The sequence below is a fragment of the Rana temporaria genome, chromosome 7 (assembly GCF_905171775.1).
Source record: "Rana temporaria chromosome 7, aRanTem1.1, whole genome shotgun sequence".
In the NCBI taxonomy this organism is placed as follows: domain Eukaryota; kingdom Metazoa; phylum Chordata; class Amphibia; order Anura; family Ranidae; genus Rana; species Rana temporaria.
Genome location: NC_053495.1, coordinates 38,487,804 through 38,513,616, shown reverse-complemented (window position 1 = coordinate 38,513,616; position 25,813 = coordinate 38,487,804). Strand labels below are relative to the sequence as shown.

At 40.8% G+C, this 25,813-nt stretch overlaps 1 protein-coding gene across 5 annotated transcripts in view; it reads right to left on the bottom strand.

Moving 5' to 3' along the window:
- Positions 1-6,243: 6,243 nt before the first annotated feature.
- Positions 6,244-25,813, bottom strand: part of ARHGEF3 (Rho guanine nucleotide exchange factor 3) — a 463,997-nt gene continuing 444,427 nt past the window's right edge. For all 5 annotated transcript variants that reach the window (XM_040359243.1, XM_040359244.1, XM_040359247.1 and 2 more), the window contains 5 exons: positions 25,688-25,764; positions 14,187-14,444; positions 10,663-10,833; positions 8,181-8,367; positions 6,244-6,709 (listed from right to left, as the gene is read on the bottom strand). In XM_040359243.1, the coding sequence (XP_040215177.1) occupies positions 6,363-6,709; positions 8,181-8,367; positions 10,663-10,833; positions 14,187-14,444; positions 25,688-25,764 (1,040 nt within the window). In that variant the 3' untranslated portion in view covers positions 6,244-6,362. The remainder of the gene's footprint in view (positions 6,710-8,180; positions 8,368-10,662; positions 10,834-14,186; positions 14,445-25,687; positions 25,765-25,813) is intronic.

Below are 25,813 nucleotides of genomic sequence, written 5' to 3'. Positions count from 1 at the left end.
CATTTTTGGGAGTTGAATGCGATTTTATTTTTTCATATGAATTCAAGGTCATTAGGCAACAGCCACACTTGTGTGACTTCTTCATTCCTGCCAGATATTACTGTTCTTGTGCAACTCAGCATTCTAAATGCATATCTGACAACATTTGATAAACCACATTCACCGTATTAAAACTTTAAATACAAAATAAAAACTATCACATAAAATATAGCATGAATTTTAAATATCACAATGACTTTTTGTTACTGTCTAGTCCTCCTGCGCCTAAAGTGGTTAGAAAGGTTTGAGCTCTTTCTTACTGTACGAGAAGTAGCTACAAAGAACTAAAAGCAGGCCATTTTGGTGAGATGGAACAAAACGTACTGCCATCTTGTTTCAGGAGTTATGTTGAATCTTTTCCCTGTTTACTGTGATGGATAACGTGACTGTCATAGGGAAAGTACAGTTGCCTGGCTTCAATGTTTTCAGCCACAATCCTGGGACATGTAGAATATTTTATCTTGTTACAGGTCAGAGACATCATATGACATTAAAGCGTATTTCCACTTTTTCAGTTTGTTTTTGAGAAAACCCCACTATATGCTTGTTAAAGCGGAGTTTCACCCAAAAGTGGAACTTCCACTCCTTTGTTTCCTCCCCCTCTCCGGTGCCACAATTGGCACATTTCAAGGGGAAGGGGGACAGGATACCCGTCTTTGACAGGTATCCTGTTCCCACCTCCGGGAGCCACAGCCACGGATATTGACGTCACGGCTCGGCTCCCTCCTCCTACCCCCGTCGCCAGGCCAGTAAGAGAGAGGAGTGGCGCATGAAGCCGTAAGGCAATGGCAGCGGCAGCACCCAACAGCTGATGAAAACATCAGCTGCGGTGCCGACATCGCTGGACTCCAGAACAGGTGTCATATTATTAAAAGCCAGCAGGTGCAGTATGAGTAGCTGCTGTTTTTTTTATTTTTTGCAGCGGTGGGTGGACCGCCGCCTTAAGTGTTTCCATTCACACAACATTCCTAAATTCCTAGAAAATATTTCTTACCCTTTAAAAGCTTCTCATGAGGAGGTGTCATGACTAACTGCAAGGTTTTTTGAACAATGTTAGAGTGAGCCTGTCCTCATTAGCATGTAATGCAAGAAGTTAAGCCTCTACACCTATAAAGCCGGGTACACGTGGGTTGAAGGTCGGGACACAATAGCCGGTTCAAAAAGAAAAACGTCCGACATTCGGCTCATGTGTATGTTGGACATGCATGCTGGAAAACCAGAATTCGACCGGCTCCTGATCAGCGCTCTCAGATTATGGGGCTGCCCCCGGTCAGAACACAACAGCTTAGTGGGTGGAGATCGCTGAACTAACCTCCCATGGTTAGTACAGTGGCTCCAACCAGAGCTGTCAGGTTTTTTTTGTTCAATCCACAGAGTTGAACGAAAAAAAAAAAAACTAATAGCGTGTACCCGGCTTTACCCTTTGCTGGAACAGACAATGTTCAAACCTAGTCCCAATTGATAATGAGGATCTACCTGCACAGTACAGACATGGCAAACAGCTGCTCAGACCCCTCATAAACAAAGAGAACTACCTAGGATTTTTCTTGCTGCGGTGTCCAGGATAGAGCATTTAAAAAGGGTAAGCTGCAATTTTTTTGTTTTTTTGTTAAGTTATACTATGTGAACGGAAGCATGTATCAAATATAAAGTAGGTGTTATCTTTTAGATTGTAAGCAGATAGGGCCCTCTGATTCCTCCTGTATGGAATTGTATTGTAACTGTACTGTTTGTCCTAATGTTGTAAAGCACTGCGCAAACTGTTGGCGCTATATAATGCCTGTATATAGTAATAATCCCAATTTGGCTGCAGAAGTGTAAATACAATTTAAAGTCAACACATCATCGTGTCAAACAGGTAACAAACATTTTCAATAGAGAGGTCAGCAGAGGCAGCCCCATGTTTTTCTCACAACACTTTAGGGCCAGTGTTAACAGGATTTTATTAGCCTCAGGGCTACTCTTTTTCCTATAAAAGTTGATGAAAAGGTAAATGCTGGTTAACACTCAACGATTTCTGAATGATCCCAGAAGCACCTAAAACTGATATCAAGAAGACACTGAATTTGTTGATCGAAGTTCATCGACAAAGGCCTGATGTGTGCCCACAGCACCCCAATATTGGTTATTTTTGACATGTATTAGGGTTAAAAGTGTTACATTGAAAGTTGATAAGATCACATTATTGTATATTGCTTATGCCTAATAAACTCAATTTTTTTAATATTTATTCTGTACTTTAAGATATCATATGTGGGTCACATAAAAAATATATTACTGAAGGTAGAGGATAGTGGCACTTCAAAATCAAACCCTTCTGAGTCCAGCCCCACCGCCATCACCACCACTTGTTTTTACTGTTGTAAGAACATTAAACATTTAAATAATTGTGACTTGACTATGTTTACCCACCACAAACCTGAGCATAATAGATGTTACAATAGGTGTCAGAGATGGTATTTTTTTTTAAGCATTAAATATAGCCCTGTATATTTTTTCTGTGCACCTTCAAAGCAGCAACATACATTCCTGCATCATATGAGCTACTTCAGTCCCTCATGATGCAACATTCAAATTGATTATCAGCTTCTGATAGACTTATTTAGATTTTTCAAATTTCATAAAATGTTACTCTCCAAAGTAGGAAAGTAATACTACTTATCTTAGTTTAAAACAATGCCAATAACAGGCAGAGACTCTAAAGCCTCGTACACGCAGTACGATTGTTGGCCAACCGAGCGTCTGATTTTTGTCAAAAGGGCGTGTGCCAGGATCTTGTCTTGCATACTAACGTTACACAATTCTCATGCCACAAACAGGAACGTAGTGACGTACTACAAGGAATTTCAGCTCTTGAGCGCCACCCTTTGGGCCCCTTCTGATAATTTTGTGTTTGGTGAGCATTGATTCCAAGAATGCGTGTTTGTACTTTCGACTTTTGTGTGATGGATTTGTGTACTGACCATACAAAAATCAGACGTGGAGCCGTTGTCCACTAAAAATTTACCAGCCTGTCATTCAACAATTGTTGGCAGAAAATTGGACAATAATTGTCAAAAGGAGCGTACTAACGGTAAGAATTTAGGACAACAGTCTGTCAACAGACAATCCACTACCAACAATCGTACCGTGTGTGTGAGGCTTTAAGGCTCACCATACACAGTACATTTCTTTCCTGCAACCATGGGTTGGAAATTCACATGGTTACCCCGTCAACACAGACAGTGCTGACAGGGCAATTGGCAACTGTCTTCTCCTGGTGGGGAGGCAGGGGAAGCCGTCCCTGCCAGGAGAAGACAGCGATTATCACTATCGGCTATAGCAGTAGCTCGATCAACTTGGTGCCTTCAGCCTGCCCATTAATGCTCGAATCTCCTGCTGAACCAGCCAAGATTCGAACCGTGTATGGCCAGTCTTAGGCTAGGTTTAGACCTTTGTGTCTTGGGAATACATGCCCTTTAGCAGACACGCAGAGGTGCCATTTATTGTTAATACCACTCTTGTGCATCTGCAAATGCATGTGTTTTTAAGTCAGCGAAAACAGTGCAATGCAATTTTAAATTCAGGGACTTATTTTCCACATGTCTCACGCATAGGTTACCCCATTGAAATTAATGGGCTGCTTACACGCAATGCACAGGAATGTGCCCACAATTGTTCAGACCTGTAGGAGTGAACCAAGCCTTAAGAACTGTAAATATAATTCACTCACCCACCTGAGGCCCCAGTCATTACTAATAAAAATAATCTACTACCTGTCCAGACACTATGGGCTAGATTCACATAGATCAGCGGATCTTTAGATCCGCGTGATCTATGTGGTTTAAGATCCGCTGCGTTTGAGAGGCAAGTGGGTAATTCACAAACCACTTACCTCCAAACTTACGGCGGCGGATCGTAAATCCCCCGGCGGAATTCAAATTCCGCGGCTAGGGGGAGTGTACTATTTAAATCAGGCGCGTCCCCGCGCCGATTTAAATGCGCATGCACCGTCCGCGATATTTCCCGGCATGCATTGCTCCCACTGACGTCGCTAGGACGTCAGTGGTTTCCGCGTGAGCGTAACTTGCGACGATCGGGTTTGAGAATCGGTGTACGCAAATGACGTAAAAAAAAATATATATTCGCGGGAACGACGGCTATACTTAACATTGGCTGCACCTCATAGAAGCAGGGGTAAGTATACGCCGGGAAAACCGCTACGTAAACGTAACAACACTGCGTCGGGTCCGCGTACGTTCGTGAATTGCCGTATCTCGCTGATTTACATATTTCTCAGTGTAAATTAGCGAGAACGCCCCCCGCGGCCATTTTTAAATTGCAGTTTAGTGTTTTTATGCGTCCAGTAATGAGGAGGACCTGGGGGAGAGGTGGGACAAGGGTTTCCATTTTAAAGTGTTCTAGGGTCATACCTTTTAAAAAAAATCCTGATCCTACATTTTATTTTCCAATGCCTAATATACAGTGGATAAAGCTTTAAAACATGCCAAGTGGTTCTGACAGGGGTGAGCCATTATTTTCTAAATACATTTAATGCGATTTAATCTCTGTAGTTAAACGATCAAGACACCAGTCCAACTGAAGTCCGTAACCATCTAAAAAGCTTACCATCTAATTACTTATTTTGATGGCCTACCTCTATTAGGTATTTATGGGGGGAAATTTGGTTTCTTGTAAATTGGTAAAAAAAAGTATTTGGCTGGGCTTACAGTGCCTCTCAGTAGCTGGACAATGAATCTTCCAGTTTTTGATGTTCATCTTATGAAGATGACATTATACTTAATTACAGTGGAGGGCATTCCAAGAGACAGTATAACAAGTGACCAAGCCTTAGCTCAAGAACAAAAATACACAGGTGACTTGTGTGAGGTTTTTCTGAGGGTCACGAAAAGTTTGTATTATGGTCTACACAATTGGGTTGATTTACTAAAATTAGAGACCGCAAAATCTGGTGCAGCTCTGCACAGAAACCAATCCGCTTCCATTTTGTTTTTGTCAACGCTTAATTGAACAAGCTGAAATTAGAAACTGATTGGGTACCATGCAGAGCGGCACTGGATTTTGCACTCTCCAGTTTTAGTAAATAAACCCCAATTCTTTTTAGCTCATTCTGAGGTGATGCTTGTTTTTATGTTAGACTTGGCACTAATGGCTGTCACTTACGCTGTGTGAATTCTAAGTCATTTAGTGTGGTATCAGATTGAGCGATATGGTGATCTATTTGCTCTGCAAAAATATTCAGCGCACAATGGTCATCCGGGTCTATTTAAATCCTTTTACAGAATTTGGTGGTTTATAAGCATTTACAGATACCACACATAAATATAACTTGGTGACGACCATTAAAAAAAATATATAACTTAGTCGTAAAGGAACATGTGTGACAATATTCTGGCCATCAAGCCAGTGTCCACACAACTGATAATGTGTAGATTTAAAGTGGTTGTAAACCTCAGACATGAAATATAAGCAAATCATTTCACTCTATAGTGTGTACATGTCTCAATTAAGAGCACTAAGTGTAATTTCTGTTTGCTGCTTCGTTCCTCTGCTATCGGCATGAGTCACTTCTGACAAGTTTTACTGACACCAAAAGATAAATGGTGACAGGGGAGGGACCTCCAGCTGATTGACAGCCTCAGCTCTGTTCCTGCGTGCTATGTGGAGGGGGTGTGTCTCTTCCCGCCAATCAGCTCCCAGAGCTCTCCTAACTGAGCTCTGCAAAGCGCTCAGCCCACTTTTCTGAATTCTCACAACAGCTTATAAGTTCTGGACTTTGAATGGATGCAGAGAGGAAACGACTGCAGATACACAGTTACAACTTACGTCAGAGGATTTGTTTCATCTCTGTGTATCACCTGAGGCCATTCACTTCTCTGCATATATGTGAGGGCTTACAACCACTTTAAATCACTGTAAAACCTTTTTCCTTTGCCTTTTATGAAGTTTTTGTTTCAGCCTTTATCCAAGACACATCTATAGGAAAAAATAGTAACACCTTGAATTTTTTTTTTTTTACAGTAAACATATATTTGTTTTGTATATGTATACACATATTGACAGTAGTTTGAAAACCCCCTTCTCACCAGCATGCTGGTGGAATTGTTTGAGAAATTATCATCTATCCAAATGCACAACATAGCAGAGGATAGGGGTGGATCTCGTCTTGGCTTGCAGTCAAGGGTGGTTGGTAAAGTAATGTTGTCCATAGGTAATGCAAGACAGGATGACACCCTTTTGAAGAAATTATACAAAAGTGCTTCAGCAACTGTTCCATTTGTGGAATGCAAATACTGTACAGGTAACAGGCAGTCCAGGACTGGTCAAATATCACTCTCAACCTGTTTGTGTATGCTACAGTCCCTATGTTCCATCTGTTCACAGTCCATGCTGACTTCACTTGTGTCCATACTGCAGTCTGAGATACTGTCTGACTGGTCCATTTGTTCAAATCTTGTGGCCAGCTGAGCATCACCACATCCCTCTGCAGATAATAATAAATGTCCTTCTGAAGGAAGCATGCCATTCCCCCCTCCAGAACAGAGAACTGAAACTTTGGCCTGTCGGATGCAATTCACCCACTGCTGTTTGTTGAAAGTGTCATTTGCTTGAAGAGAATGAGACTGTGGATGAGAGCCATTCTTGTAGCTTACGCGGAAAAAGTTCTTTACTGGAAATACAAACATAACAGGAACAAGGTAAGCATGCAGTTTTAGCCATAGAATATATTTCAGATATGTAAAGATATGAAAATAGAAGACTATAATCTAGTTTAACTACTGAAGATGGGTTGGCAACATTTGCCTATCCTGTAGACCAGTGTTTTTCAACTCCAGTCCTCAAGGCGCACCAACAGGTCATGTTTTCAGGCTTTCCATTATTTTGCACAGGTGATTTGATCAGTTTCACTGCCTTGGTAATCACCACAGCCGTTTCATCTAAAGGAAATCCTGAAAACATGACCTGTTGGGGCGCCTTGAGGACTGGAGTTGAGAAACACTGCTGTAGACTACATTAGGAGCAACCATTATTGAAATAATATCTGTCCTTACGTCAGGTGGACAATGCATACTGCATCTCATATCATACCAGTTTATCTGCCTTTCTAAAGATTTCCCAACAGTAGTTGATTAGTCCCCAAACATTCCTACTGCCTGGGTAGAGCTAGCTGTTTAAACCAGGCTGAACATACACGGGTCTCCAAATTCACAAATGACTAAATACAAAAGCTGAATGTATAATCCTAGAATGGCTTCCTCACATTCCAAAAAAAACGCTAGACTGCTATTGCTCATGGTTATTCAGGCATTATGATTATTTTTGGGTTAAGACCAAGGATTTGTTCAACAAAAGGTTGGCGCCTGAGGTTATGTACAACTTCTGAAGCCTCAATGCCTACAAGTTATAGAAATGAAGGGGTTCTTCACCAGATTGTGAAAAAAAGGTCTTGAAATGTATTTTGACCAAAGATGAGAAGAGATCTTCAAAACAATGAAAAGTAGGTGATATCTGCGTGTCCTCTGTCCACAAGGCTTAGCGGTTGTCGGCTTGTAGTTCTCAATGAACTACCACAGCACTGTGGAGCACCATGGTAGTTCATTGAGTGTTCCTGTCCATGAGTATCGGCTTGCCTGTATGGGATGTATGGGTAAGCCCATACACTGGCAGTGTGCAGGAGACCTGCATGGCAATAGTGAGCTGCTGATCGCTGGTGCAATGCTATCCATGCTCCTCCAACAAAAAATAATAAATGCACATTTTTTTTTACCTGCAAAAAATTAGCATTTTTTTTTTAAAGTGAACTTGTCCTTTAAGTTCCTTCTCACCATAACCTGTATGGTTATACTGTCTTGTTAGGTCCCAATCCCTACTACATAGAAGCCATGGTTTCCAGATACTGCATGATGCTGACCAAAAAGCATGAAATAGCTGTATGGTTATGCTGTCTTGTTAGGTACTATGTGAGCAATTTTACCAGTTCATTATTTCACATTTTTCCCCATGAACCACTCCTGTAGATGGTCTTTACTGTTTTTATTTTTACTATAATTAGGCATGTGTATTTATATATCCATAAAGGTACAACAACACATTCTAGAATTTAATCTAGATTTAAAGGCACATAACACCATCACACTTACTTCTTTCATTGTTACTGAAAGCACCACGTAGAGACCCTGCAACACGAACTTCCCCATCCTGTAAATCCTCCAGTAAGAGATCCTTTATAGGAATTGGCTGGCGGTAGATTTGATAATAAAGTTTTTCATTCTGCGTGATGGCTCTGGTAATAACAAGAACTTCTTGAAATAAGAACACATGGAATTTCTAGAAGACAAAAAAATAACTAGGTTAAGTTAAAGACAGAAACAATTAGTAACAGTCTTTAAGATGTACAGCTCAAGTAAAGAGAATTGAAATGAACCCGTTGCTTTGCCCTGCGAGCCCTTGGAGAGCCATCATAATTGCTACACCTCAATATCACACTCCAAATACAAAATCAGACTTAATTTCCCAAGCTTTTCCAAGTTCTCACCAACTTCCTACTAAGCATACAAATACAGATATGGGGTATATATGGTAGTAGCTTCATTTTCTCCCAGTACAACACAACTTTGCCTTACACCAGTAGGAGACTAAATAATTTATTAAAAGGATAACATACAGTGAAAGGGGATACAAACTATTTTTATTCTAAAGCCAACATTTTATTTTATTTACTTTATGGTTGAACTAGATGGACTTGTGTCTTTTTTAAACCTAACTATGTAACATCACTCAAGAAACTCAAAAGACAAATTATATTGAAGAATTTAAGAAAAGAAATGAAACGTCACTAGTGGGGAAATCCAATACTTCAGAAAACTCCCAAGCTTCCTCTTTCACAAGTACGTTAAGTAAATGTCTGACATGTGCCATCAAACATTGGGAGAAGTAATACAGGGAACACTTTTCTTGTCAATAATTATGTTATAAGCACAAATAACAAGACAATATGGAGGGGCAGATCAGGAGTTACAAAGCCAGTGATCAAAGTGATTTTCTTCTGTCTGATGTCAAACCATGCTGTTGTTGAAAGGTCATTTCTGAGGGTTGGGTGTGGGGGTTTAAGATGCTTGATGTGCGTGATGTTGATGGAAGAAAGGTTTTACTTTACATGACCTGGTTTAAGGCTATGACATAAAAGAGTTGTGCATTTACCATGAAGCACATGACCTTTAGCTGTCATTAACATTTACAAAATGCAGCCAATTAAAAGTGAAACTGCCATCACATTTCTTACATAAGAAGCGACTATAGATATTAGTGGACAGTCATATGATACAGCCAATTTATACTAGGGCTGTAGCAAAAGTAATGCGAAAGTGGGCATAACCACATGTTGGTAGGGTAACTCTTCCTCTATAGCAGGGATCTCCAAACTTCGGCCCTTCAGCTGTTGCGGAACTACACATCCCATGAGGCATTGTAAAACTCTGTCATTCACAGATATGACTAGGCATGTTGGGAATTGTAGTTCCCAAACAACTGGAGGGCCATAGTTTGAAGACCCATGCTCCTATAGTAACTCTTCTTTTTTATTGCAGGTAAATAATAGATTCCAAGCAGAAGCAACGTGCTGTCAGTGAGTTCTTGACGAAGGAGTGGTGCAGGCTGTCTGCCATCCACAGAAGGCTACAAGAGGTTTATGGAGATGACACCATTGACAAAAGCAATGTGCACAGATGGATGAAAAAGTTTAAAGGAAGGAAAGGGGAATCCAGCATTGAAGACAACCCACACAGTGGGAGGCCATCAACTGCGACCACTGACATGAATTGTCAGCAAGTGTAACTCAATGACAGCCCGTTGTCTCTGCTTGGATTTCATTATTTACCTGCAATTAAAAAGAAGAAGAAAAACATTACTTTAGAAAAGAGTGTGAAATTTAAACAACCTGAGTATGGTAATAAAATAGTAATGTCATTACTTTCGGTATCGCCCACGTATATATTTGAGCAATACACCGACTTCCACGACTACGTAGATGTGTTTCTTTTTTCAAAGTACTGTTCAATATAGTTGCAACAGTTCCATATATCCGGCAAAACTTTACTAAAAGGTATGCAAGACACAGAACTACTAATCATCTGAAGCACTATCTAATAACATTGTAACACACAGGATCCAATCACAGATTGGCCTTCATTCGTGAAACTGAACTAAACTGCTTAAAACGTATTTATCACAACTATTTGTACTTTTTTTGTGCCAACATTTTAAATAGGTTCTAAGACTAAGGCCTCGTACACACGACCGAGTTTCTCGGCAAAAACCAGCAAGAAACTTGCTGGGATTTTTTTTTTTGCAGAGGAAACCGGTCGTGTGTACATTTTTTGACGAGGAAACTGTCGAGGATCCCGTCGAGCCAAAAAGAGAGCATGTCTTCTTTTTCCTCGATGGAAATGGAAAAACTTGCCTTGTCGAGTTCCTCGACAGCCTAACAAGGAACTCGACAAGGAAAACGATGTGTTTCGCCCGTCGAGTTCCTCGGTCGTGTGTACGAGGCTTGAGGATAACCAAATAACATTGTTACAATATGTATAGAAAAGATCAAAGGACCATTATTAATGGCATACTCACCGCCCCTCTGTTGTTCTTCAGCTCTCCATGACAGCTCAGTGCTCGGGAATTATCAATCAGCGGATCCTTCTGACACTCGTCAAGATAAATCAGCCTTTCCTTGTAATAGTGACATTCCGACTCCCCAGTTTTTACATTAATTTCAGCAACGATTCCCTGAACCATATTAATCTGCCAAAAAGCAAAAGAAAAAATCATTTAAACCTACTGTGATTCTGTACATAGAATATTTAAGAAGAATGAATGAAGGATGATAGTGTCATCTCTACGTGAAATTTCCATTAAGACCAAACCAAAAATAGCGCAGAACCAAACAGAAGTTATTGCATTATTTAAAGGCCTTGTTAATTTTTCTTCTACTGAATTTAACTTTCCACTGAACTCGGTAATCAAATATTCTGACAACAGAAGGTTGTCAAAAAAAACAAAAAAAACCCTCTTTAAGGACTATGCTGAATTTTCTTAAGCAAACGCCATATATCCCCTGAGGACATTATTAGAAAAGGCTCTTTCGAAATGTAAATACACCAGAAGTGTTTAATAAACTCCTGTCCAACTAGAAAATAACACCATATTTATCAAACAGGTCAAGCAAAGGGCCGTTTGTTTTACTTTACGATGGATCAGATACCCATGAAAGGTACAGGATGTCTGTGAACAAGTGTGTACGTATATAGAACATCTAAATCATATATAAAGAAATATTTTTATTTATGCAAGGGATAATTTTAAATCATTGCATGAGTGTACCCATATAATAGATGCCAACATTGAAAGGGGTACAATGCCAGGAGTATGAAGGTTGTCTTTTATGTAAGAGTGTAATAAAGCCAACATATATTTCACAGTTTGTTGCAAAATATTTTCTGCTCTGCAGATATAACAAAAATACTATACCTATGGATAAATTCATTTTCAAAATTTAGGTTTGTGCAAGAAGGGTAAGAATAGTGTAAAGTAGTGGTGGTCAACTTTCTTGATATGAGGGGCCTCAAATGTTGGCCCCTGACATCACCAAAGAATTCAGTGAATATTTAATATCAGAGACACAACAGGATATAGTCAAAAACTATAGGCATGATACAGGAGATGGTCAGAGACTGCAGACATGATACAGAAGAGGACCAGAGACTGCAGACATGATACAAGAGAGGATCAGAGACTGCAGACATGATACAAGAGAGGATCAGAGACTGCAGACATGATACAAGAGATGATCTGAGTCTACAAACATGATACAAGAAAGGATCAGAGACTGCAGACATGATACAAGAGAGGATCAGAGACTGCAGACATGATACAAGAGAGGATCAGAGACTGCAGACATGATACAAGAGAAGATCAGAGACTGCAGACATGATACAAGAGATGATTAGAGACCGCAGACATGATACAAGAGATGATCAGAGACTGCAGACATGATACAAGAGATGATTAGAGACTGCAGACATGGTACAAGAGAGGATCAGAGACTGCAGACATGATGATACAAGAGATGATTAGAGACTGCAGACATGATACAAGAGAGGATCAGAGACTGCAGATATAATAGAATAGATGGTCAGAGACTGTGGACATGCTGCAGGAAACAGACTAGAGATATTTTACATGAGGCTGCCACAAATCAATACTATATCAGGGCAATAGGGAAACACAGATTAGTGTCTGCAGGGACCCTGAGGGCCACACAAAGAGCACCAAAGGGTCGCTGTTTGGTCACCAGGGGTGTAAAGCTTCTAAATCAATGTAGCAAGCCAGCCACGTGACTGTCTCCCTTAGCGATTTTTTCTGTGTCACAAAGATAGGTAGGAGCTGACGCTTTTATTAAAACTCCAATAAGTTTTCTTAAAAAAAAATACCACTTATGTAAAGCGTTTTTTTTTCAGCTGGCAGAAAGATATGTCTTACGCTGGCCATACAATAGAAAAAGTTTGATAGAAAAGTTTAATTTCTGCACCTTTCGTTTGATTTTCGAATCATGAGAAAATTCTAAAGAGCAGGAACATTTTTCTCGAAGGAACAAATTTCTAACAGTAAATGTGTTTTTTTTTTAAATGCAGAGTATAAGATTTCCTATCATCTGTGCCCAGTCTTGCCACACAGAGTTAATCCAGCGCTGAGCAATCCTCTTTTAATGTTCAGTGAAAATGAACAGAATTCCAGATAAAAACTTGCCAAAATTATAAAGTCCGTTTCTCTGTTCTTGCTTTGTGTTACAGGTTATTTACATATCTAGCTTGGACATGTTTATTATATGTTATGTTATGTTTACCATAATATGAGGTGATCCAAAGTTCATTGTATATTACCAGGATATGTAAATAACCTGTAACACAAAGCAAGAACAGAGAAACGGACTTTATAATTTGGCAAGTTTTTATCTGGAATTCTGTTAATTTTCACTGAACATTAAAAGAGGATTGCTCAGCGCTGGATTAATTCTGTGTGGCAAGACTGGGCACAGATGATAGGGAATCTTATACTCTACATTATGACATAAAAAAAAAAAATGTTTTGGGTTTACATCCACTTTAAATTAGGCTAGGATACGAGCGGCGTAAGTGTCTTACACCGTCGTATCTTAAAGTGTAATTTTTAGTCTGGCCGCTAGGTGGCGCTTCCATTGCGGTCAGTGTAGAATATGTAAATGACTAGATACGCCGATTCACGAACGTACGCCCGGGCCGACGCAGTACAGATACGCCGTTTACGTAAGGCATTTTCAGGCGTATAGTTATTCCATCAAATAGCTGGACTAGTAATGTTAAGTATGGCCGTCGTTCCCGCGTCGAAATTTGAAAATTTTACGCTGTTTGCGCAAGTCGTCCGTGAATAGGGCTGGACGTCATTTACGTCCATGTCGAAACCAATACGTCCGTGCGGCGTACTTTGCCGCAATGCACACTGGGATATGTACACGGACGGCGCATGCGCCGTTCGTAAAAAACGTCAATCACGTCAGGTCACAGTTAATATACATAAAACACGCCCCCCACCTCCTCATTTGAATTAGGCGCGCTTACGCCGGCCCCATTTACGCTACGCCGCCGTAACATAGCAGGCAAGTACTTTGTGAATACAGTACTTGCCTTAAAAACTTATGGCGGCGTAGTGTAAATACGATACGCTACGCCGCCGCAACGATACGCCCGCCTACCTGAATCCAGCTATATGTGTTGAAAGGGCACCGCCGTTTTTTGCATATGAGGCCATGTAGCTGCAGACCACTCAGGGTGTCCACAGCCAAAAGCGCCTACAATGGACATGAGAGCATTAGAATTGGAAAACGGAGCGATGGAACAAAATGGCCTGGACTGATCAATCATGTTTTTTTCTGCATCATATGGATGGCCGGGTGCATGTGTCATGGGAAGAATAAAGAAAAAAATACCACCAGCCCCCACTGCAGATAGGGTGCAAGGGTAAATCTGCACCAGGGAAACATACAATATTAAAAAGCTGACAGAGGTTCTAGTATCCCCCTACTTAACGCAAAAAAAATAAACAAAAAACCTTCTACTTACAGCTTCCTCCAGGTGTTGCTGGTCGGGGTGGTCATTAGGGGTATGCCTGAGAATTTCTTTCAGTAACAAGTGGTATTTCACAAGTCGACTCCTGGGAATGTCCAAAAAGTTCCATAAGTCTAATTTCCGGCTAAAAGGTGACTCTAAGCAGCGCTGCAGGAAGTCATGTACTCTGTGGTCTTGTTTCTTGTAGTCCAGAAGGGCTTTTGCTGCCACCTGGTTACTGCAATAGCTGTCATAGGAGTTTAAATTGGGCAGCTGTGGGGAAAAATAAAATCCAGTTATGTAGCATCATAAATTATAGTTTCAACAATGTTTATTTTGCAGCAAATTAGAGAAAAAAATTATTGCTTCTGCATAGGCAATCCCTTTACAGAAAAAAAAAACTGCCGTTTACAGTGTTTAGTAGCTCAAGCTGAAATTACACACACAAGAGCTCAATGAGACAGTACCACATTCTACTGCACTTTAGCTACTTACAGGCTTTAAACTAAGTGCTGTAAATACAGTTCTAAGGGAAACAGCTACTCGTTAGAAAACCCATTGCTCTATGTATGATACCAGTGTATCCTGAATTAATTCATTTTTGTAGAACAAAGATTTCATATAAACAGTAAAGAAAAAAAAAATCGAATTTTTAAAGGATATATATACTAGGTCCCATGTGGAACTGTCGGTATTTCAAATATGAACATAATATACTATTGTTATATTGTTTTGTTGTATGTTGGCCAACAGTGTCCTTCACAGATTTCAGACGCCCTGCCTTGGTGCCCAATTTAGGAATAATAATGCAACAACCTAACTGCCAATAGGAAAACGACCTATTGTTTTGTCATGCACTGCCACTAATGTCCAGCATTCACTGAAAGATCCATGAACTCATGTGACATGACAAATGTCCAGTTTAATCAACAACAAGTATGTCTTAGTTGGATTAGGTTTCATCATTTAGCCACCTGGTGGGACTTGTGTTTTTTTTTACTGCACCATAATAGGGGTCTATTTATGTTGATGACAGAAAGACAGATAGCAATCTTTGACAATCAGTCTGACTACCTTTACCTGCATGCCCTGAACTGTTTCTACTGTCTACTTCAGGATGAATGCTGCATATGGTGATCTTCCACCTTATTTGTGCTGCGATGATGGATCAATTATCTAAAGTTGCTATAGATGCTGTAGAGCGAACGCCTTGCATATGAGAGTAGAGCTTAAAACATACAGAATTAGCACGCACTAATTCTAATCAGCATGTAAGTTTTAGGGAGCATTTTGTTTCTATAATATCTTATGGTAAAAATGGTGAAAGCTAAACTCCTGGAGCCAAATACCGTATTTATCGGCGTATACCGCGCACTTTTTTTGCCCTGAAAATCAGGGCAAAATCGTGGGTGCGCGATATACGCCGATACCCGCTTTCCCGCGCCGAGTTTGAATACTGCGCCGGCATATTGGCTTCTATACTCGTGTATAGTCGGGCAGTCTCGGCTCCTCCCGCACTCACGTCCTGGACGTACAGGACGTGAGCGCGACAGTAGCCGAGCCTGCCCGAGTGTACTGCGCTCGGTATATGCCGGCAAAGTATTCAAACTCGGCGCGGGAAAGCGGGAAACGAGCGAGGAGGACGCCGCAGAAGGACGCCGGACCCGACGAAGAGGACCCTGAAGCCGCAGACGGACGCCGGACCCGACGAGGCCGCCGATGGACGCCGCGCAAGACACCAAAACTGTAAGTACAAAATTCTTTTTTCCACAGGAATTTCTGGCCAACTTTAGGGGTGCGCGATATACGCGGGAGCGCGCTATACCCCAATAAATACAGTAGCTAAATTTGCAGTTGAAATAGACCTACACTATTTTACCAAAAGTATTGGGACACCTGCCTTTACACACCCATGAACTTTAATGACATTCTAGTCTTAGTCCGTAGGGTTCAATATTGAGTTGGCCCACCCTTTGCAGCTTTAACAGCTTCAACTGTTCTGGGAAGGCTGTCCACAAGGTTTAGGAGTGTGTCTATGGGAATGATTGACTATTTTTCCAGAAGCCCATTTGTGAGGTCAGGCGCTGATGTTGGACTAGAAGGCCTGGCTTGCGGTCTCCACTCCAATTCATCCCAAAGGTCTTCTATCGGGGTGAGGTCAGGCCAGTCAAGTTCCTCCACCCCAAACTTGTTCATCCATGTCTTTATAAACCTTGCTTTGTGCACTGGCCCAAATCATTTGGTGGAGGGGCCATTATGGCGTGGGGCTGTTTTTCAGGGGTTGGGCTTGGCCCCTTAGTTCCAGTGAAGGGAACTCTTAAGGTGTCAGCGTACCAAGACATTTTGGACAATTTCGTGCCCCCAACTTTGTGGGAACAGTTTGGGGATGGCCCCTTTCTGTTCTACACCAGTGCACAAAGCAAGGTCCATAAAGACAAAAAAGTGTGTGTATATCCAGCTTTAGAGGTAAGGAAAACTTGTGTCACCTGCCTGCCTGCACAATAAAGAAGCAGTAACAAACTGATCATTCACTGCTTGTTTCCAGCTGCCACATGTGCATGCTGCACAGTCTGATTGGCCCCAAGTGCTGACACTCCTTCACCCAGTGCAAGTACCACTGTATAAAGAATGACAGATACTGATATCATTACAGATTCAGATACTTATGCTAGCTGAATATATAACAACACAAAAATGAAGCAAAACTGTATCCTGCTGTGGGCCCCCCACGGCTCTTGCCATTTATGCTTAGCATACTTGCACATTATGGCACACATTATTGAACCATCACCTCTTAAAGTGGTTGTAAACCCTCACATATACTCAGTGAAGTGGTTAGCCTCAGATGATACAGAGCTGAAACAAATTCTCCTACACAAGTTTTACTTGTATATCTGCGGTCTTCCCCTTTCTACACCCCTTCCAAAGTGAATATTGTGTTAAAAACCTTTCCTCATCTTTCAGCAGTACATAGGGGTGGGTGGGGAGACTGCACTTACACTGTGTAAAAGCCGATTGGAGGAAAGACACCTCCTTTACCCCCCTCCACATAGGCAGAGGAACGAAGGAACACACAGAGCTGTATTCTGAATAGACAAGCTCAGTGCTTATCTCCCTCTAAACTCCCTCCCCGACACAAATTTGTAGCTCATGTTATCTGTGTGGAAGAACTTGTCAGAAGCGACTCATGCTGATAACAGAGGAATGAAGCACCAGAGAGCAACTACACTTAGAGCTTTGGAGAGAGACAAGTAAACACTACAGTTAAATGTGGTTAGGCTCAAATTTCATGAATGTGGTTTACATCCACTTAAAGCCTCGTACACACAATGAGATTTTTGCATGCTGGTCTTCATATCGAAAATAGGGAGATTACTCAACTTACGAAAATTCTCGTATGACAGAATACAACTTCAGAAGTGATGTACTGTATTTTATTGTATTGTATTCTTTTGTTTATAAACATGCACGGTCTTGCGTTTCTGATTTTTTTCCGCACTGAAATTGTACTGATTAAAGCGAAAATTGTACGGTCTGTTATCATACGAGAAAAATCTTCGTATTTGTCCCTTCAGATAATTTCAGATTAACTGTTGTGATTGACTGTGTGCGAACGATCATATGATATGATCGGTTTGGTATTTTTTGTACGATATTCTGATTGCATGTACTAGGCTTTAGTGTGCCCTTTTTCATCGATGCAAGGTCTAAAGCTCTCCTTTTGTTGCTCCATCACTGCCATCCTCCCATGTCTTCTCCTGGGTCCAAAGTCTTTCATCTTCAGACATTGGTTGACCTCCAAAGGTGTAACTTCTGCTCATGCACACAGGAGTTGCATCATTCTGGCACTTGGCTTCTGTACACTGAGAATGTTAACTGTACTGTGCATACACTGCAGTTACTGTACAATTTCTAAAAAATGCTGATAGCAGTAAGGGAAAGGTTTTATAACCGAAGAGACATACAGCATCTATTGCCAAAAAAAACTCTCCCTTCTCATAGGCGTACCCTGTGTGGTGCAGATTCCCTCTGTTTAGACCCCTGATAGTTCACTAAAGCCCCCTAACGTAAAGTTGTAAAAAAAGAATAAAAAAAAGAAATCTGTAAAAAAAAAAAAAACTACTGACACCATCCACTGCTCTATCGACACCAATCTCTGCCCTTCTGACACTGTTCTACTTCCACAGTCAGTGTATAAACACATGCACATACACGCATATGCGTTTGAGCTTTGGGGTGCACACCCTAATGTAATAGGCTGTGCACACCTATGTCCCTTGTAACAATTTTTATAGAGTAAATTCAATTTTGCTTTAATTATAAAAAATAAAAAAAATACACAACTGCATTAAATGTTGTTTTCAAGTAATCCAACATTAACAGCTTTGATGAAACGACTTCAGGATAAAGTAAAGCGTAATTAGCAGATAATTGGCTCCTGAGAATAAAGTGAAAAGAAAATAGTTGACACTAAATGATCATAACCGTATCCCATAAAGCACTGTAGCGACTAATTTATGAACTTCAAGAAACCATTTTAGATGTGACGAGGGGTCATGAAGATCAAAGGGAACCACTAGCAGAGAGTCCTCGTAGAATAGGGCTGCTGGTAATTTTCAGGCTTCCTTTGTCTTCCTTCCATCCAAATGATAATACCCCTGACATGTTTCATCATTGACAGACAGTAAACACAATGTCACCACCACTAAATCAAAGAGTTGCCTGACACTCCCATCCTTTCACAACCGCCAGTAACAGGAGCCTAACAAACCCAGCCTGACAGCCTATTGAGTCCTAACAAATGAGCTAAAATAACTCCTGCTAAGTCAGACACAGTATTATGCACACATCCAATGCCTGATGCCGCTTTCTGATAATCCTTTCTTAGCGGTCAAACTCAAAGTGCTTATTCAGAGAGAGTTTGCGTGATGCGTCTAATATGGTCTGCAGAAACAAAAAAAAAACTAAAAAAGTCTAAAAAGTACACCCTTCTCAGGTTATCTAAAGCTATCAAAAGTCTAAAAGTATTGCTAGGTACTGTTGAATAAGTCAACACTACCTAGTGTAATGCTGGCAACACGCATAAAGCTGGCTACACAATATACAATTTTCTTTACATTTAACTTCAACTATGTAGTGCAAGGGCCTGCCTGATTGCATACAATTTGAAAGTGTTTAGGTTTGACCTCATAATGGTTTTGGTAAAGTTAAAGGAAAATTGTATAATGTGTAGCCCAGCTTTAGTGGTTAAAATAAATAAAGCCAACTGATTTTTTTTTTCCACTGAAACAATGATTTTAAAGGTTTCTGGTAATAGTCTTGGTAAAATCATGTTAATGCAGCACAGCCTGAACACATATAGCTGCTCTATAATAAATATAATTTATAATGTGTGGATGTAGAACCAATACAAATACAAAGGGCCAGATTCATGTAGATTTGCGGCGGCGTATCGTATCCCGTTTACGTTACGCTGCCGCAAGTTTCCAGCGTAAGTGCTTGATTCACAAAGCACTTGCGTGTAAACTTTCGGCGGCGTAGCGTAAAGCCGTCCGGCGCAAGCCCGCCTAATTCAAATGGGGCGTGTACCATTTAAATTAGGCGCGTTCCCGCGCCGAACGTTCTGCGCATGCTCCGTTTGGAAATTTCCCACCGTGCTTTGCGCGAAATTACGGCGCCCCGACGTGTTTTTTGAGCGGCGACGTGCGTAACGTACTTTCGTATTCCCAGACGTCTTACGCAAAAAAAATTAATTAATTAAATTCGACGCAGGAACGACGGCCATACTTTAACATGGATGGTGTAATTTTACACCATCTAAATAGCACACTTTACTTTACGACGGGAAAAACCGACGTAAGAGAATGCTCCGAACACGCGTACCTTCGTGGATCGCCGTAAACAGCTAATTTGCATACCCGACGCTGGAAAACGACGCGAACTCCACCCAGCGGCCGCCGGAGAATTACACCTACGATCCGAAGGCGTACGAAGCCGTACGCCTGTCGGATCTATGCCAAAAGCCGTCGTATCTTGGTTTGAGGATTCCAAATCAAGATACAACGCGGCAAATTTGAAAATACGCCGGCGTATCAGTAGATACGCCGGCGTATTTCTGCTGTGAATCTGGCCCAAAATACCTATGTTACTGAAAGGGCTAATGAAGACTTTCATTAGATCAGCCTCTGGCAATTCCTAGAACAGAATTTTTTTAACCTTTTTTGAGTCATGACACCCTTTAAAAGTATGAAAAATCTTGAGGCACCTCAGTCTAAACTGTAAATTATTCAAATGTTACTTATCAATGGGAAACCTAAGCCTGGGACATTACAAACAGCCTTTGATGAAATTAACTTCACATCAGGAGCCCCTCTACATGAGAGGCCTCCCATCATATTAGAGCCTTCCTTTCACATCAGAGGTCTCCCATCACATCAGAGGCCCCCCATCACATCAGAGGCCCCCCATAACATCAGAGGTCTCCCATGACATCAGAGGTCTCCCATCACATCAGAGGTCCCCCATCACATCAGAGGCCCCCCATCACATAAGAGGCCCCCCATCACATCAGAGGCCCCCCATCACATCAGAGGCCCCCCATCACATCAGAGGCCTACCATCACATCAGAGGTCTACTATCACATCAGAGGTCTCCCATCACATCAGAGGCCCCCCATCACATCAGAGGCCCCCCATCACGTCAGAGTATCCCCTTCACATCAAAGGAACCCCCATCACATCAGAGCCTCTCCTTCACATGAGAGGTCTCCCATCATATGAGAGCCTCCCCTTCAAATCTGAAGTCGCCCAATTAAATCAGAGGCCCATATGCACCATGGCAACTCATTACGCTGATCCAGGGAAAACTGGGTTCATGGCTTACAATAACCATGGGGAACCCAGATGGGAGCCCAGGGTGCCACAGTACTCTGGTTGAGAAACACTGCCCTAGAATACTACCAGCATATAATGGTTTTACTAGTTGTTGTATGTGAACATATTTATAGGGAGGAGACAAGAGAGAACGTCATCATTATCTGCTGGCTGATTTAGTTGGATCCTGGATGAAGCTACACTGCATAACTGTAGTGTAGTCTGCAGGGAGGTCCAGGAGTTAGAAGTGCTGTCTCCTAGTGGTGAATGGATCACATAATTTGCTGAAAAAATTATTTACAAATTCCTTGGCAGCAGCAAAGTCATACATATGGCACTTGCATGCAATTTGGTTGCTTGTGTTTTATCAAAGGATTTGTATTTCTGTCCACCCAACCCTGGAATTCATACAGCTCTGCCACACACAATAAGCTTATCTGCTAGTCACACTTACAGGTCTTGTCCTGTGACTGGACAGTGAAAGGAAAGCAGCAGAGCAGACTGATGAGCTCATCTCTCTGTCACTCTGCTTACTCCTCCTATTGGCATGTCCCCTGTTCTGGCAGCACAACAGCAACACAACCTATCAGCACGCTCCTTATCTATAGCATCACAATCCTCCAGAAATAAATAAATCTCTAGGCTGTACAATGGCAGTAAAATGAAAATGTGTTTTCTGTGCACTTTTATTAGGTTTTCTTAAAGAGTAATAGAAATAATTGACTAAATATATGACTATTGTTTTAAACAGAATTTAGAGAAATGCTGTGAGCACCTGTGATTCAGGTTTCCCATTTAAATGTTAATTGAAGGTGCCTTTAGGGACGAATGTAAGACTTCCTGAATGTAAAGACCTGATAATTGCTTCTGCTTATTACAGGGGAACAAAGCATGAAAAAAGGTAATGCATAGATTTAGATCTCCTAACACCCTAACCTATCATTCCCCATATTCAGCAGCTTGATTCGGAATCCTGCCGTGATAATGAAGCTCTGCTATGCAGAAGCTTGAGCTGGGTGCGTCAATTTCCTGATAACAGTTTGCGGAATACAATGGAGTCTTACCTCGCTGAGCAAGTTAGACCGCCCTACACAGGCAAAGTGGAATAGCAGATGACAGCCATTGCTTCTTACTACAATGGAAATACAAAGCAGCACCCACTACAATCTTAACACCCACTCTGTTTAATTACTAACTACTTCATTATCTTAAAAAATCATCATCACCAAGCTGGTTTCCTGCTATAACGCACTGGTGCACATACTGTACATGGATTTCCCCATTGGATACGCCCAATGAGCCAGGGGTTTCAAGGAAATGAAACTATATCCGTGACTTTTGTTTTCTGTTGTCTTTTTCTGATAAAGGTAAAACTCTCGATAGAGTAAGAAAATTTAAATCACATACTGGTTTAGCAGTAGAGCAGAGCTATTAAAACATTTGCAAACTCTTCATCCGACTAGTCTAGGACTCTAAATTGAATTTGATGCCGTCTCCAGCCTGAGGGACCCTCCTTTCTCTTTCCTACTTTCTCTCTGTCCCTCCTTCTGACTCATCCAGTTTCTGGGCCTCTTGCTCGCTGCTCCGTTCTACACCTTACACCCCCTATTTAAATAGCTCCAACAGTTTGCGCAGCGCTTTGGGGCAAACAGTACAGTTACAATACAATTCAATACAGGAGGGATCAGAGGGCACTGTTCGTTAGAGCTTACAATCAAAACAAATATGGGGTCTCTGGTCTTGAACCAATTTTCCTGCTAGGTCGGCAAATTTAAATTGGTTGCTCCACTGATGCAACAGACATTCACCCCATTTCACTTGGCACAATAAAACATCAGCCGAAACCTTGTTTTAATTCTGCTTACATTGTAGAAGGATTGGAACACCTGTCAGGTTTATTTTATTGCTGCCTGTGTCCCTCTAGGGCAGGTTTGCCCTCTCTATTTGTGCTGATGATCATTTTTACTGGGGGGTGGGGAGGGGTGTAAATGATGATTCCAATTTTTGAATTGTGAGCAGACGAGGGGTAAATCTTCCAATGGGAACACTAGTTCTGGTATCCCTGATTTCCTTCACTTTCTCTTGTGGCGATGGAACAAGAAGTCTAGAGAGTTCCACCAAATGGGACACAGATGGCTAAAAAAAAATACTGATAGGGGTTAAACACCCTCCTTTACATTATCCATTTTTTTTTTTTTAAGCTTTAATTGTACTTTAAGTGTAGGGGGTATACTCAACCTTTGTAAGGGTGTTGGGTCCGCATCTACATATCAGCAGCTCTTACACTTTAAGGAAAGAATTACAACTAATAACGGACTGTATTTACTAACTTGATATCCGCCTTTTCTATTTGGCTGCAGATCATTAAAAAAAAAAAGTAAAAAAAAAAATCTATTTGCCTCCTGTCCTGTTGAAGTATATTGCAACCAGCTTTCCCACACTGAACTGAATAATAGGGCCTGATGTAAATCAAACATCTCAAGTCCTCCATGTGTATGGGCCGTCTTTCTTTATACAGCGATAAATTATATTAGATCTTTCATATTAGGCAATGTATTTCAAGAAATGATGTAGGAGTCCCTTGGAAATCTCTTATGGTGACATACATGGTAATCACTGCAATTCCTTGAATCGAAAGTACATTTGGTAGGCTTTTTGCTAGTAAATATGACCTTGGCAATGAGTCATGATTTTCATGTAGTCATTACTATGGAGCTTATAGTAAAAATTGGTGATAAATCATCTCTGTTGAGCTTGAACAGTGAAAAAAAACGTATTACGTATATATTTTCCTATAAGAGGAACACAAGAATTTCACTTCCTAATTCACTTGAGGAAACATCCTATAATGGGTAGATATTCTAACATTGTTTTCGAATAATTACTAAAATACTATTTTAAGTTTACGCTGATCGGAAATCACCGGGGAAACTCAAGAATTTCCAAAAGACAAGCATATCTCACAAGATGGAAACTGGAGGCACACATCAACCCGAATAGTTCCATTTGCAAAGATCACACAATTTTTGCTCTAAATAGAAATGATGATACTGTATTTATTTCTACTTTCTTTTTTCTGTAAATATCCAGGGAACAGCGACTTAAAATGTACATGTCATACAGATGAAGAATCCAAAATGCAATTTATCACCAAGACATAATAGTCCTATGCCAAACACTTTAGGGTACATATCGGACTAGCTGTTAAAGATTTCCTTTTGACTTCTTGTGGAGAAAATATATTATACAGTCAGATGAAAGGGACTTTGGAATAAAAGGTTTGATGTTGGTGGTACAAGCCACACTTGCCACAAACTCTCTCATCAAACCCATGGACATGGATTTTTTTTATTTTACAGAGCTAAAGTTTGTATTTGGTAACTCTTAAGCTGGTCAGCTGGTAACGCTCAACCACTTCCTGCCAATTTCATCAAAAGTGTTAGAGTTTTTTTTAATGCCTTTGAACTGGGAAATGTCAACCCCATCTTCTTGGCGTGGATCAAAACCATCATTTTACATCTTTAATTGCTTTGCAAGTTAAACAAAACAATGGCATCAAATGGTTGGGTGATCCATCATTAGCTTCAATAACCCAAAGCAAATGCTTTCTCTTAAGCCCATGTGAATGAGACCATAGAGGAGACTTGGGTCAGACTGACTTCAGTACACACGGACCGATGCCGACCAACATTTGGCCCGTGTGTACATACTAAATTCTATATCATATTGTACACATTCAATAGTTCTTTATCTGTGTTAGCTTTTGTTTTCAGTTGGCACTATTGCAACAAAGTTTCTGAAATTTTTAGGACTGTAGCATATCTTAAGCCTCGTACACACGACAGAGGAACTCGACGGGCGAAACACATCATTTTCCTCGTCGAGTTCCTTGTCAGGCTGTCGAGGAACTCGACAAGGCAAGTTTCTCCATTCCCGTCGAGGAAATAGAGAACTTGCTCTCTTTTTGGCTCGTCGAGTTTCTCGACAGTTTCCTCGATAAAAATGTACACATGACCGGTTTCCTCAGCAAAAAAATATCTCCCAGCAAGTTTCTTGCTGGTTTTTGCAGAGAAACTCGGTCGTGTGTACGAGGCTTTAGATTCTGTCTGTCACCAGACAAAAATTAGCAACTTCACATATATTAGCTGGAATATGGAATACACTTTTTGTGTGGCACCATTAAAAAATTCTGAAATAAAGTTGGTTGATTTTTACTCGGGCAAAAAACATACTTTAGATTACTTTAATAACAAAAATGTGGTCCTTTCTGTTTCCCAAATGCAGGTCTGATAACTCCCTTGCACAGCAGCAACAACAACCAATAATGAACCCCACTTTTATCTAATACATGCTGTAGTTAAAAAGTTGAACACTTGTTCTAAACCCATGTCTAAACAGCACAGATATTGCTCCAGCTCACAAAAATGCATCCAAATACATGCCAACTAATATATACATTTTTTAACCATTTTTAATACTGACAAGTATACTGAAAACAACTTTAAATTAACTTTAAAATTAATTTAAAATTAATTTGCTATAGCCATTTTGAGGGCTGTGTTTTATGTTGCTAAACCTTATCTCCCCCCCCCCCCCCAACCCCAAAGAAAAGGACGACTGTATAAATGCATATCATAACTTACCCAACCCACTAAGATGTGCCCAACGTGTTCAGTAGATCCATCTGGTTTCCTGACTCCACGTAAGCGTTGCAGGAGATCTATAAACACACAGACACATTTTAGCCAACTCTTTCTCAGAAAGGGGTA